Source organism: Drosophila willistoni (assembly GCF_018902025.1).
Source record: "Drosophila willistoni isolate 14030-0811.24 chromosome XR unlocalized genomic scaffold, UCI_dwil_1.1 Seg143, whole genome shotgun sequence".
Taxonomy (NCBI): Eukaryota; Metazoa; Arthropoda; class Insecta; order Diptera; family Drosophilidae; genus Drosophila; species Drosophila willistoni.
Genome location: NW_025814056.1, coordinates 1,639,986 through 1,656,278, shown reverse-complemented (window position 1 = coordinate 1,656,278; position 16,293 = coordinate 1,639,986). Strand labels below are relative to the sequence as shown.

Here is a 16,293-nt window from a genome sequence, read left to right as displayed (position 1 = left end):
CAAAAATAACAGCAACAAACAACATTGTTGCAACATATTCAAAAAGCAATTCTCGGCTAAAAGGATTATATGCTCATATGCGAAATAGGAGCGCATTAGGATTAATGACAACAGAATCATCAATAATTAAAATACTCTGATTCCACTTTATTTCTCTTTTCCGGTCTCTTTTGCCTGAATGCTTAATGTGGATTAGTTGGCCACAGTTGTGGTGCTTGAGATAACAAAAAAAATCATCAAAGGAGCTTAGGAAACACTTTTTCTAATAAGTTTACCTATCAAATGTGCGCAAAAAAAAACGTAAATCTAATTATATTTAATTGTTAAGTTCATCTTTTAATTAATTAACTGGGAGACGGTAACTTGAATAGATCTGAAGAATAAAGCTTTTAAAAGACTTCTAAAATAAGGAAAAAAGTACCAAGTTCGTCCCACCAACGTGTTCTTCGTTTGGAAACTTTGTAGTCAATTTCCGCTTTCCGAACTTTCTAGGCACTCTTGGATTAGAGATTACTTCAATTTTAAGGCGATTAAAATGAAGAGTTATCCCTATAATCCGGCCCTGTATTCACATGACCACATTTGGACCAAATGAAAATGAAAACAAAAATCCCAACAAACAAAACCAGAAACAAAACAGCAAACAGACAAATAAGCAAGGACATACGGACCAGGACCCCGGACCCAGTTAAACCGATTTCCTAATCAAAACGACTGCCCTTAGGCATACATACTTACAGACCTACATACATGCATATGTACATATGGATGCTCATATGTACATTCGTTTAGCCAAACCATTCCACATGATCTCACTCCTTTTGCCAATGCTGTAAACATTTCCGCAACGCCAAAATTTAATTATGCGACCAAACCACACAGCACATTTTTTGTTTCCTTTTTATTTTTGGCTCATCTTTTTTTTTTTTTGTTTCTTGTTTAATGAATTTTTTGTATTTTTTGCTACGCAATGTCGACACGACGGGCCGTGAAAAATAATTAATATGCTATTTTTAAGGGCACGATGAGAAATTGCCGAAAAAGTGGCGCCGTAATAATTGACAACCAGTGAATTGATATACATATATACATACACACATATGGTGGTTGGGTGGGTTAAATAGGGGTGGTTGGTTGGTTCGATGGTAGCCTGGCTTAGATTTGTCTATGCACGAATACCCGCTGTAATTTCATTACATGTGTTAACAGTATACCAAATCATTCGACTCAAAAACAAAAAAGATGGAAAGCACGAAATTTCTATTTATGAAGAACAAGAGAAACAGGAGAGAGAAACCATAATTGATGCTTAGGATAATTAGAATAACATGTAAAATACATACATACATATGCTAAGTCAAGTTTTCAGTCAGTTTTTGCTTAATACATTGTTTTTATTCAATTAAAATATATTTATATTTCCTGCATCCAGATATATACCTACACTTTATGCATAGTTTCTAAAAGATCTATAAACTACAAATAGTAAAGTTTACATGATATTGGCTTTTGCATTCATTCACCCATCAAATGACTTTTATCAATAAATTTTGGACACAATACTTATTTACTGTGGGACATCAATTATAATAATAAAATTTAAACCAGACGTGGAAATTAACCAGTGGTTGTTAATTGTTTTTAGGATCGCAATCGATAAAAATATACACATTTGAGAACGCTTTTTAAACCAATGTTACGTTAACGTTTACTTTTAATACGTCTTAATAGAGTGCAAGTATTTGTGGTAAATATTTACTTAAGTTACTCGGGCCCAAAACTCACTTAAACTACATGAATTTGGTACCAAACGAAAGAGAAAAATTCCACGAGCACTCAGGTGCGCCTTGACGGTTTATTATGTAGTTTTTGTGTAATTGACAAAATAAAAATTATGTTTTTAGCGGGACTATAGCTAAAAGTAGCTGTTTCCGGCTAAAAGAAGCTGTACAATTTTGAGATAGATGCCAAATTTCGGACACTCGAAAACGCGGGCTTTTTGAAACTTTTGTTCGCACTATTCTCAGCAAACGAAAATATTGTTGAGTTGTACGTTTGATAAAAAGCTTACATTCAAAATCCACATTGGACGTACCATTAACAAAATTAATTTGTCTTCTATACCCACTAATAAACCGAAAGTCTAAACTATCAATTCACAACAAATGAATAATCTAAAAAAATATGTTTATGCCCATCCTACTGTTTGGCTCTTCCACTTGGGACATTTGTGCTGCTATACACATCAGTAAATTGCAGGTGTGCGGAAATAAGCTTCTAAAACTCTTGTTAGATCTACCATACTTTGCCAGATCAGCTAGCCTCTACGAATCGACAAATCTTAAAACTATTAAACAATCAATAAATAACTAATTTATAATTACAATGCGTGAGCAGCACCTCTTTTCAGGACATTTTTTGGGTAATACGAACGTGGCCAAATGGCCACTTAGTACTCCGCCTTGTAATGTTTTCAGACTCGCGTCGGTAGAGAAACGGTTGGGTAAGGGTTCGAGGAGAAGGTTTTCTTCTGGCCACCTAGTGAAAAATCCTTAAAAAAATAATAAATAATCTACCTGATCGTTTAAGGGCATATTATCACCCACACTCCACATTGCAATTTTTGTTAGTTCTAGTACTAAGCCGCTAAATTGAAGTTAACTTCCTTAAGTATTTAGATCCTAGAAATAAGCTAGTTTTTCATTTTTCCTTTATAATAACATGTCAATTATTTTTACAAGTCGAACAGACATTTCAATGTCACAGATGGAAAGCCTATGCCTAACAACACTGTTAACCCTACTGAAACATTAGCTTTAATGAATTACTGGAAATGAAGCGCACATTGAATTGAATTGAAAACTGTTTATGGATAAATTTTAATGTGATCTCCTGAGTTCTTAACTCCATGGCAAACGGCGGTTTCGTGTTAAATATTTTGCCCTGAAGACGGTTGCCGATGTGCAACCGAAATATATCGGTTCAAAAAATACAATTAGAAACTGCGGTTTTTAATTTCTATTAAATTTAATTGACATGAAGCCTGATAAAAGCCAATGATAAATTTTAATATATTGTCCTAGGAAAAAACAAAGTTAATTTATGGTATGCTATACATATTTGCCATTTCTATCACGTCAACGGAAAATCAATGTTGTGCGCCTGTCAGTAGACATTGAGCTGATCTTCCATTTAACATATTAATTGCACGATCACGGAATGCTTTTAAATGAGGAAAATACGACAAGAAGTGTTTTAACGGCTGAGCATAAAGTATAAACGATTTCCAAACCTCGAAAATATGGTTCATTGTAGTAAGTATTTTTCAAAACAATTGTCGCATTCTAGATTTTAGAATTTTACGTTTATACACAACACATTGGAAAATAAAATAAGTGATTATTTTGAATTTGAAGAAGGAAATTTGTTGTTTTTCCTTCTCGCCTGTCATTGGTCATTGAGTTGAATTTCGACTTAACATATTATCACGGAATTTTTTGAAATAAGGAAAATAAGATAACAATTGTCGCATTCTAGACTTTAGAATTTTACATTTATACACAACACAATGGAAAATAAAATAAGTGATTATTTTGAATTCGAAGAAAGAAATTTGTTGTTTTTCCTTCTCGCCTGTCATTGGTTATTGAGTTGAATTTCGACTTAACATATTATCACGGAATTTTTTGAAATAAGGAAAATAAGATAAAAAGTGTTTTAACAACTAAGCGTAAAGTATAAACAATTTTCAATTTTCGAAAATATGGTTCATTGCAGTAAGTATTTTTCAAAACAATTGTCGCATTCTAGATTTTAGAATTTTACGTTTATACACAACACATTGGAAAATAAAATAAGTGATTATTTTGAATTTGAAGAAGGAAATTTGTTGTGTTTTCCTTCTCGCCTGTCATTGGTCATTGGGTTGAATTTCGACATAACATATTATCACGGAATTTTTTGAAATAAGGAAAATAAGATAACAATTGTCGCATTCTAGACTTTAGAATTTTACATTTATACACAACACAATGGAAAATAAAATAAGTGATTATTTTGAATTCGAAGAAGGAAATTTGTTGTTTTTCCTTCTCGCCTGTCATTGGTTATTGAGTTGAATTTCGACTTAACATATTATCACGGAATTTTTTGAAATAAGAAAAATAAGATAACAATTGTCGCCTTCTAGACTTTAGAATTTTACATTTATACACGACACATTGGAAAATAAAATAAGTGATTATTTTGAATTCGAAGAAGGAAATTTGTTGTTTTTCCTTCTCGCCTGTCATTGGTCATTGAGTTGAATTTCGACTTAACATATTATCACGGAATTTTTTGAAATAAGGAAAATAAGATAACAATTGTCGCATTCTAGACTTTAGAATTTTACATTTATACACAACACAATGGAAAATAAAATAAGTGATTATTTTGAATTCGAAGAAAGAAATTTGTTGTTTTTCCTTCTCGCTTGTCATTGGTTATTGAGTTGAATTTCGACTTAACATATTATCACGGAATTTTTTGAAATAAGGAAAATAAGATAAAAAGTGTTTTAACAACTAAGCGTAAAGTATAAACAATTTTCAATTTTCGAAAATATGGTTCATTGCAGTAAGTATTTTTCAAAACAATTGTCGCCTTCTAGATTTTAGAATTTTACATTTATACACAACACAATGGAAAATAAAATAAGAGATTATTTTGAATTTGAAGAAGGAAATTTGTTGTGTTTTCCTTCTCGCCTGTCATTGGTCATTGAGTTGAATTTCGACTTAACATATTATCACGGAATTTTTTTGAAATAAGGAAAATAAGATAACAATTGTCGCATTCTAGACTTTAGAATTTTACATTTATACACAACACAATGGAAAATAAAATAAGTGATTATTTTGAATTCGAAGAAGGAAATTTGTTGTCTTTCCTTCTCGCCTGTCATTGGTTATTGAGTTGAATTTTCAACATATTATTATGGCATTTTTTAAAATAGGGAAAATATGATAAGAAGCGTTTCTTACGGCAATAACTGTGTGGGTAAGTTCTTGGGTTGTTGAGGATATAAATACTTTAATGTTTTTAAATAGGGAATATTCAAAACTAATCCAGTTTTTAAAACAAAAATCCGGTGGATATTTCCGACTTAGGTGGGAAATGTTTAAATGCTTTTAATGGAATGATTTTAAATAATAAGGAAAATACGACGAAATATAACATAACGGTACTAATTTTGTGGGTGAAGTTCTTTTGTTGAAGTTACAAATTGAAATCAGCTTATATTAAGGAAACAAAATGATTCAGTTGTTACCCCAGCAGAGGGAAGTAATTGAATGAGCAAACCCATGAGTTGTCCCAGTATTTAAAGGATTTTTGAGCGAATTTCGCCATGGCGACTTGATGAAAATAAACTCTAAGTATTATGCAACACTGGCAATGCTATCGATAAGTAAAACTTACTGTTCAACACGTTCAGTGTTGAAAAAGAGTAAAAAATACAAATGAAAATAAAAAGTACGCAAATAATAATGGTAAATATTTACTTAAGCTGCAGTCCTCGGTAGATGAGTTGTCTAAGTGGCCCAGTCATTTAGTCAACTAAACAACGAGGATCCGGGTTCGAATCCTAGGCTAGTGTATGGATGTATTTTTCGTCTAAGCCGAAGGCCTTCATTGCCAGTGCTTATAAAATATAGTTAGGTTGATAGTTTATAACTATATCCTATACTTAAATAATAATAATTTACTTAAGCTACTTGAGATTTCAGTATTGAAAAGTGAAAAATCGGCTAACGCTAGATTTCAGTGTTGGCAAACCGCCCTGACCGCCCTGGCAGCCAAATATTTTAATCTAAATTAAAAAATTTAGAAATATTCGGGTATTCGTTCTCTAAAATCAAGAATCAATAGTGTAAATTTAACAATATTTTTGTTTGTTGAGAATAGTGCGAACAAAAGTTTCAAAAAGCCCGCGTTTTCGAGTGTCCGAAATTGGGCATTTGGCAACACTATCTCAAAACTGTACAGCTTCTTTTAGCCGGAAACAGCTACTTTTAGCTATAGTCCCGCTAAAAACATCATTTTTCTCTTGTTAATTACACAAAAACTACAAAATATATCGCCAAGGCGCACCTGAAGTCGTGCCCGTGGAATTTTTCTTTTTTTATGTAGTTTAAGTGAGTTTTGGGCCCGAGCAACTTAAGTAAATATTTACCTCAATAATAGTAAACATTCACAAAGTAATCGTTTTTAATCCATTAGATTAATTCCATAAGCACCCGTGATTAATAATTTATCGATAAATAATTGTTGTTGCTATCAAGGTAAGCCAAATAGTTAACTTGCTAACAAATTGCGTGAGGCTGCTTCAGTTGCTTGTTAGCTCTCGAGATGAGAACAACAGCAGCTCAACTTCGTTTTCTTTCTTACCCGAAACAATACTTCCCCAATATATCTGTTTACTAAAGCAATTAAAGCGAGTTTTATGCGTTTAAAGGGTTTTAATCAGCTTGGAAAACTACAAAATTGTTTCCACAGTTTCATTATTTTCCTTATTTATATAAACTACCTAATAATTTTAAAAAATATTAAAAATAAAAAAAAAAACAAAGGCTGTCACCATACATATATTGACTGCGCTGGAAATTCGGTATCTGAGAAACTACAGACTGGGGATGGTCAATTTATGTGCGTTGCTAACTTTTCATTACGTTTGCTTATTTTATTTATCTTTCTTAAATTTTCAAAATGATTTTCTAAACGGAAAGCAAAATACCAGATTCCATTCAAAAGGATTTTCTTCCTTAATAGTTTGTTGGTAATTTTTGGCATATTACAAAATAATATAAAAAATATTATAATAATATTTCCCATAGGCCTTTGCCGTTAATATTTCCACAGCACTTACTGCCTACACTGATAAATCTTGATAAAAAAGTGTATTGCGTTAGGATTTTATTTTATATTACCTTACATCTATATTCCGCATGTTATTTGAAGTTAGGGAAAAATTGAATTCGGTAGAGATATCGCTATATATCATGTATTGATATCAGATGGATTTTATTCTCCACACATTATTCATATGCGTCAGTCGTGAATATCAATTCAATCAATTCCTCACGCGCCCGTGCTTAGTCTTTTAATTTATCGATAAGTCAATGTGATTGACATCGACGAATGCAATGGACCATACCTAATAGTAAAGTTGCTGACAATTTGTGTAAGGCTCTATCAGTTGCTCGTTAGCAATCGAGATGACAACAACAGCAGCTCAACTTCTTTTTTTTTTTCTTACCCGAAGCGATATTTCCCCAATATATCTGTTTAATGAGATTGCAAAAGCAATTAAAGCGAGTTTTATGCGTTTAAAGGTTTTTAATCAGTTAGGAAAACCACAAAACTGTTCTTAAATTTTCCTTATTTCTAGTATTTCTATAAAATTCAAAAACAGTCACCATATATTGACTTCGTTCGAAATTCCGTCTTCGAAAAAAAGAGGCCAAAAGGTAGCATGGATCTAGTCTGTTGAATATTTGGAAGATGATGCTAACTTTCCAATTCGATTGCTTATTTTAATTATCTCGCTTATAATTCCAAAATAATGTTTCAATCGGAAAGCAAATTACTAAGTATATAAATACGGTTGAGGACGGTTCTCTTTGGCTTTGGAGACGATCTCCGTGTATTCAAGAGGCCAAAAAGGTAGCATGGATCTAGTTAGTCTGTGCAATATTTGGAAGGTGATGCTAGCTTTCCATTACGTTTGCTTATTTTAATTATCTCGCTTATAATTCCAAAATAATGTTTCAATCGGAAAGCAAATTACTAAGTATATAAATACGGTTGAAGACGGTTCTCTTTGGCGTTGGAGCCGATTTCAGTGGATTCAGATTGTCGAAAACTCAATTTCCGAAAAGAAAGACGCCGTGAAACAAACTGAGTGGCTTTTCGTCCTTAATAGTTTTATGGCTTCCTCTTTATATTGCTACTACACTTTCATTGATTGAAATTATAGTATCCTTTCAGTTATTTCTGGTGGAAGATTGATGTTTGCCCACCTCGATATTTCGATCTGAAGTATTTAAGCTCTGAAAAATTTAAACAACAAATTTCATTTCAAAAACCAAAGTGTCGGGGCTAACTCCGACCGCGTCAAAGTTTGTATACGCTTACAAGTTGTTACCTATAGCCTTAAAAGTGGAAAAACGTTTTATCTAAAAAGTCTAATCCTTGCGAAGGAACGGACTACAATCATAGCATAGGAAATATCGAAGTTATTGATCAAAGTCTCTGTTTACCACTATATGAGATACATTGCACACTTAAATATACCCTTTTTGCAAGGGTATAAAGAGGTTAGAAATTTAGAAACGACATTTTAAATAAATAATCTCGAACTATTTTTGAAATCTCAATTTTTTTTTTTATTTTGTTTGTACATAAATGTATGTTAAAGAAAGCTTAGTTGAATGAAATGTTACTAACGAAAATGAACATTCCTTATTTTTCCTTTTTCTCAACCGCTTGAATTGAAGTCTTCGAATCATTGGCATCTGCTTTGCTACACACACACACACACACACACGCAGCATATAAAGAGAATGACATAAGTAAAGAGCCCAGACTCTGGTAAAATAATGTACAATATTCCATCTGGCAGTCGAAGGACTACATTCGAAAGTCCTTGGTCCTTGCAGTGCCATGTCAATAAATTATGAAGTGGATTTTCGGCGACGCAAGTACACAAAACACACAAACACAAACGAGGACAAACCTGACGGACTGACTACATACATATATATGTATGTTTGTTTGTACATTTGTATGTACGTTCAACATGCATATTGGCTGACAGACTGACGGACCGACCGACTGACTGACTGGGTATGTGTTTGCCTGTTTTGCATATAAGTCGCTGGCTGATTTATGTTCAATATGCGCGCAGCTTAAAAACGGGCATCATGAGAGACATTTGCTCGGCCTTGGCAGACAACTCCAATAAATTGCAACTCGTGAGCAAGACAAGTGCAAATAACTGAATGAATGTCGAAAAAAAGACCGATGAGATGAAATCAAATCATATTTTGTTTATTTTTCACCATTCTGTTGCCTCTTTCGTTACATCTTTCTTTTCGCTTTCTTGTTATATTTGTTGTTGTTGTTGTGCATTAAAAATACATGCGGCAATAATAAGAACAATGTCCCGAATATGCCCAGGACATTACCAGGCATAAAAACCAGCACCAACACCAGGACCAGCCCCAGAAGTAGACGTGTCACTCTTCTGTCTACCCGACTGCCCAAATGTTTGCGCAAATTCCAAGCCAAATTGCCATTTTTTTCCCTCTCTCTCTATGGTTTTTGAAAAAAGAGAAAAAAAATGAACAAAAAGGTGCTTAAAGTGTGCGCTGTGCTGTGTGTATTATGCGGTGTAGTGGGTGCTTTTAGGCGCGGAAAAAATGCGACACAAAGAAAATTACTTTGACAAATGAAAATGTCACAATGATGATAATTTATTTTGCCTTTTGTCGATTGCCAAGACAGACAATCAGCCAGCCAGCCAACGAGTCAGACGCCCAGCTGGTCCTACACATACATGTATATACATGTATATATATATATAGGTATGTCTGTTACTGATCCTGGCATTCCAGCTTTCATCTGGGGACAACATTCCCACATACATAGATAAATTCGAAAATGCCAAGTCTCTCTGGCAGATGTGACCTGAGCTATGCGCAATTAAAAGTAACGTCTGCCAACTCAAGCCAATTGCTAAAACGAAAACTGTGGCACATGTTACCTTGATATACATCTATACATATACACACACACACACAGAGACTCACATGGTGTGTAGAAATTGTGCCAATTTTGATTAGACTTAGACAAAAACGCTTTGATGAGAGTTCATCAATTATTGCAACCTTTTTGAGTTAGTTTTTGCAAGTTTTAAAAAAATAAAAAAATGAAGTAAGATATTTCTGTGTAAATTAATTAAAGTCTAAACTGTTTCTTAAGTTTGATGCCAAGTCAATTGATTTCATTTGAAGTGCCTAATATGAAAAGTAATTTAAATGTGAATGACATAGTCGTTGTTTTCGCAAAGGACTTAAAACTATTGACATTTGGATTCCGTAGAGATATTCCTGTTTCAAAAATAAGTAGAATGTACTTCGATTTACTTTTGTAGAAGTGGACGAAAACAAACTAAACTCTTTTGAATCTACTATGAATTGACTTTTGATAATAGTATTTTCTTATGAGAGACTCATTACACTTTTTACTAATACATCTAGACGCTGGTAATCGATACAATTTGATGGCCCGCTTTCGATTAGATAAAATGCTGGCATCTATCCCTAGATAGAGTATTCGACATTTGCATTGGAATTTTGTTGGCCCCCTTCATTTTTATGCTCCGTATACAATTCCCGTTTAGCTGGGACAAGAAACTTTACGCTTCATATGTCTTATGCGACTTTGTCGTGTTGTAACGCTCCTTACGTTTTCCAGTCGATTCGCCTTGACGGGCCGAGCAATGGCGACGCGTTGTGCGCTATTAAACTTTTTTGGCATGATATTACCATTATTTGCACACACACACACATACACACAGCACACACAAATACGCTGTGTGTGTGTGTGTGTACAATGCAGCACAAGAATATATATACTTACTTGTCATATAATAAACTTTTATGTTAACGGTTTTTGATGTCTTACCACCGGCAAATGGAGACAGGATGCCAGAGCCACATGGCCTAGAACAGCAGCAGCAAAGGCAGCCACTTTATTTCTTCTTTATTTTTCATTCTTCCTTTTCTTTATTTTTTTTTTTCTGTGCTTTTTCCCTTTGTGAGAGGGCCAAGCCCAGCTTACAGTTTTCTTTGCCTTTTGCATTGCCGCTTTATTAGGCTGAAAAATGAAAATCCCCGGCTACGCAGGAACCGAAAAACTTGCAATCCCCAGTTGGTCTGGTCCTCTCCAACATTTGTTGGTGTCTTAGTGTGTGTGTATATGTGTGCGGGTGTGTGAGTATGTGTGCGTGTGAGCCCATTAAAATGCTCAGGGTAAATGCATGAATACCAATGGAAAATATTTGCATAAATCTTTTCAGCGCTCACTCAGCGAGGGGTCTCCATTCCCCCTTTGCCTCTCCATACCCATTCCCATTTCTATTCCCCTTCTCATTCGACAACTTTGTTGCTGTTCTTTGCTCTCTATATGTATGTATGTTGTGTGTGTGTCTGTGTTCATGTATTTATCATTGTTCACTTATCTCGGTTTTTCATTTTATTTATTGTATAACTAAAAACTTTATTTAAATCTTTGTTTATTTTTTTTGACATTCTCCATATACATATATATTGTATATATATAGTTAAGACTAATATTAACTTATTAACGCTGCTCGGCTAGCGCGTTTACTACTCACTTAAACATTTAAACAGTTTTCCCCATATATTATATATATGTATATATAATGTTTTTGCTGTGATTTTATATCCATTCTTTTTTTGCGCAAAAAAACACACAAAAAATTGTCGACCAAAAACAAAAAAAAATTACTCACAGATACATTTTGTTTTGGAAAATGCATACACTTAGTTAATAATAATATTATTAGGTTTTATTATTTTATTATTATTTTTATATGGATATTTTATACATACAACAATATTAAACACATAATTTTCTGCTTAACTGCATTTATTTTGCGTTTACCTTTATTTTCGTATTATATTTCGTATAATTTTTGCTCTATTTATGGCAGTTAAAAAAAAAAGCATGCACTTACTTATATATTATATGTATAGATATACACGCATACATATGCATATGTATATATCTCTATGTTTTGTTGTTGTGGTTGTTGCTGTTGTCTTTTTGCATGTATTTATGGTTTATTTAGCCATTAAACATTCATTTAAATGTCGCGACGAATTTTGCTTGCGTTCAGTTTTAATTTTCATTATTAATATGCATAAATACAATATATTTTGTATGTGTATGTGTGTGTATCGTGTGTTGTATGTGTATGTGTACCGCATAAATAGTTAAATACACTTTTAATTTATTCATACCTTCTATATGCAAGTTTATTTACAATTTTGATCAGTTAAATGCCATAACTTTTAATAGTTCAACCAACCAGCCATTAAAATGGACAATTGGCCATACATTTTGTCAGGCAGAATGTGAAACAAAGTGAGCGGTAAGAGGAAATTGAACCCTCCCACACTCCCACTGAGTGTGCTTGTCTAGCCTTTCGTTTCCATATGCGATAGTTGCCTTCTTTCGTTCTTGGCAAATGGTAAATGGCAAATGCAAATATGTACTTTTTCTTGACAGCGCAAAAGTGACTTTCAGTTTAGGTTTAGTTTTGCTTTAGTTTGCCTTCACTTGGACTCAACCGAGAATCGTCTGGGTCTGGATAAATGCAACCGGACATGCTCGAAATGTACAAGTTTCAGGCAAAATGTCATTATTGAAGCCATCGTGGGATCAATGAACTCTTTTTGGTGAAAATACTAAAATTGGAAATGAAACTTTCAAGCATGACATGACTTGAGTATATTCCAGAAGGAGTTGCTTAAAAAGCAAAGCGAAACAAAAACAAAAAAAAATTGACAGGGAAGGGTTCTGTTTTCTTTTTTTGTATGCCTATTTATGCATAGGAACATTTTACGAAAGTTGAATATATGTATATGTATATATAGAAAATGTTATCCAAGTTATTCTCTATCGATCGGGTCTCTATGGTATTCTATGTAGATTGTGGTATGTATCTACATATTGATCTACTTATAAATTCAAAATTACCACTCATTAGATTAGATTAGACATTTTGCATTATTTACAATTCGCTTAAGCACTAGAAGAACAATTTAAATTATTTACATTAACTACGACAAAGCCGCAATTTTCTTTATGTGTATACCGTTGCAGCAATTACACAATTATTTCGATTGATTTGACATTCATAACAGTAAATCAATCAATATTCGTCTAGAAATTGTGATACATTTGCAGAAATTTTGTAGTAAACAAAATTAGTTTGCTATTTAACTAGCTCTCTTTCGGCAAGGATAAACAAAACCATATAATCTAACTTGAATGATCCCCATTCCTCTTGCCATAGTAATGAAGTGCTATTCCGATATTGCTGGATTGCAGAAATAGGCAAAAGTCCTAACGATGATTTTTCTGGTAATGACAAATATTTTAATAATTTTCTAACAATAAGTATTCTCAGTTTAAAAAGTTATTAATATCTATTTCGATTTATTATCGATTAATCTTCCATTGCAATAAAAAAAAACTCACTAAACTTAGTCATTCACCTGTAGAAAAGTCTTTATTAAGATTAATAAATGTTAGCATCTTTGCCGAGAAATTTACATTGGAATTACATAATCATCTAAAATAACCAAGATTTAATTTTTATCTTTTATAGGCAAGCAAAGGAAAGGGACAACTTTGAAATTAAAGAGGAACCAGAGCAACTAACAAGTGTAGTGGAAAAATTTCAAATACTTTTACATACTAAAATCAGTTGGATTTCAGCTTAGAGTTTCCACATAAGCCTAGTTTGGTTAGTTTTGGCTTTGTGTCTATTTGGTTTGCCCATTAAAAAATAAGTTAATTATATTTTTGATTTAAAATCAGATTACGCACTCATTGCTATGGAAGATGGATGGGTATATGTTTTGCTTTCACATTGATGATTAGATGGAGGTAGCTACCTTTGGTGTACTCCCTCCCCTCCTTACCATTTTGTATCTTTCTATAAATTATCTTAAATCTAATGCTTTTATTTTGGAGAATTTCTCAACACATTTACTTCAATATGCCAGATTAGAGATTAACTTGAATGTCGTTTTGTGCTGGCAGATAATTTATGGTAGTTTTTTGTATTATATACATAAGTATCTATAGATTACACATTTTCCTTTTATTTTTCTTTCTCTTGATCAGGGAATTTACCTATGTTTTTTTGTTTTCTTTTTCTCATTTTGATTGCCCCCCACCCCAAAAAAAAAAACTAGAAATGCTGCTCAACTAACTAATCCCAACCCACTTAATTACACACGCACTTACCTACAACTTAGGGAGTATACTAAAAATGACAGCAAAAGCAGCAACAACAGCAGCAGGAGCAACAAGAGCAGAAACAGGACCAGGGACCAGGGACCAGGGACCAAAGACCAGGAAAAGTTGCAGCAATGGTAGATAGCAACAACTTATCATTAGCATAATTAGCTAGTTTTTTAAGGTATTACATGCCAGAAACGCTCTCCCTCTTTTTGCCGTTGCTGTTGTTGTTGTTGCTGTTGCTGTGGCTGTTGCCGGCGTTGCTGTTGCAGTTTGCCTTCATTTTCCACTCACTTAGATGCTTTGGCTGCTGCGCATTGGCGGTGGCGTTTTTTGTCGCGCTTCCAACTGTGCAACATTAATTTATCACCGTGTATTCTTCCCACTTGTATTGACATGCCAGCCGGGCAACAATGTTATCTCCTCTTGCGCTTGCTCATTCTGGTCAGCAGTACAAGCCCCTTTAGTAGTCTGGCTTCTACTATGACCTGATATTTGGCCACCACCTCCATCTCTACCGCCGCCGTCTCCTCCACCTCCAGCAGTTTCTGGCCCTGTTTGGCCACCCTGGAGCAGCAGTGTTGAGCAGGCCTCCAACAATACAAATGCCGCAACCATTGTGCTAATTACTTTGACTGCCTGCGTAGCCTGGCCCATGTGACAGGACCAACAGGCCAAGGCGACAGCAGCGGGAGCAGCATTCGTTTGCATAGCCTCGGGTCGTTCGCCTATGGGAGAAATGCAGCATAAATGAGTTACAAATTGTATTTGCCTCCGGTCCAGAAACAGTAGCAAATAAGAAGAAAAATTTAAAATGGGGGAAAAAAGCCGAATAATATTTCAGTTTGCTACCAGATGTAAGGTAAATTTGATGCCATTGAAACACACACAGATAAACAAAAATGCAGCCAATTAAATGGCATTCAACATCAACGTCATCATCTTCATCATCATCATCATCATGGTCACTTAAAGCCACTTGACACGGCCACAAAAATGTCGGAAAAGCAAACGCAAAACCAAGACCAAAACCAGTCAGTCAGTCAGAGCTACCTTAAGTCACCCTTTCCTCCCACTCATCTCTTCAAAAAGAGAGAATGCTTTACCAACTTAAACTCAAACAGGAAACAGAACTCACCCTGTAGTACATGAACGCGTATGCTGGCTATCTCTGTGTTCGATGGATAGCATGAATATTTGCCTGAGTGCAATAAATCCGCATCGTAAATAAGTAAAATGGATTTGGTTTCCTCCGATTTAATGGTCTTAAACTTCAAACGTCCACCCGAAGTCTCTTCGCTGAGTACCTGAGAATCAGAGAATGGATGGGCATAAATGTTAAAGTGGCATATTAAAATATTCGCTTCTTCTTCTTTTTAAGCTTATAATTGTTGTTGTTTTTGTTGTTGCTGGTTTATTTTTCGTGAAAAGTTCTTCATAAAAGAGCACACAAAAATGTTGGGCCAGTTTTCTGGAAATGGGCGCATCGGAGTCGGGGAACTAAATGCAAAAGCATGTTTTCTCATAATCATAAAAGCCAAAATTAAATACGTTGCGTATACGCCGCGTAAACAACCAAGAGGAAAAAAATACCGAACCAATGGGAGATGAGAGAAAAAAAAGTAAGTATGACGTCTTGCCGACTTTTCTATACCATGCACCAACTAAATTTATAAAACCAAATACATGTATTTAAATTTCTGTTTATTGGCTCGCTCTCGCTATCTCGCTCACTCCAATAAGGACACCAGCACCACAGCGCCGGTGCAGGCCAATATTTTAGGCATAATTTCTCTATTTTTAGTTCCATTTTGATAATACTATGTTTCTCGATATTATTAACATAAGCAGGTTTAAATGTATACGGGCGGATAGACAGATGGATCAAGAATATATATGTATACTTTATGGCGACATTAATATACCATTTCACACTATGGATACATGGTATCAAAAACGAAACTCGAGAACATGAGACACGCTGCCAGCAGCAGCCCAGAGCTCATAAAAGTTAAAAACGTTTATCCAGCGGCAATTGCCTGGGCGGTGACGATGGCTCAGACTCTGCGATTATCCTGCATTGGTACCATCCCCCACTCTTCATATATGTATATATTTTTTTGTGCTTTTAACTGCTAAGAGAACGGAGGAGGAGGAGAGAAATACCGAAAAAAACTCAATTATTGCAAGATA

At 34.2% G+C, this 16,293-nt stretch overlaps 1 protein-coding gene across 2 annotated transcripts in view; it reads right to left on the bottom strand.

Moving 5' to 3' along the window:
* Positions 1-14,014: 14,014 nt before the first annotated feature.
* LOC6646480 (zwei Ig domain protein zig-8) overlaps positions 14,015-16,293 on the bottom strand; it is a 43,483-nt gene continuing 41,204 nt past the window's right edge. For both annotated transcript variants that reach the window (XM_002069052.4, XM_023178081.2), the window contains 2 exons: positions 15,239-15,407; positions 14,015-14,828 (listed from right to left, as the gene is read on the bottom strand). In XM_002069052.4, coding sequence (XP_002069088.2) covers positions 14,467-14,828; positions 15,239-15,407 — 531 coding nt within the window. In that variant the 3' untranslated portion in view covers positions 14,015-14,466. The remainder of the gene's footprint in view (positions 14,829-15,238; positions 15,408-16,293) is intronic.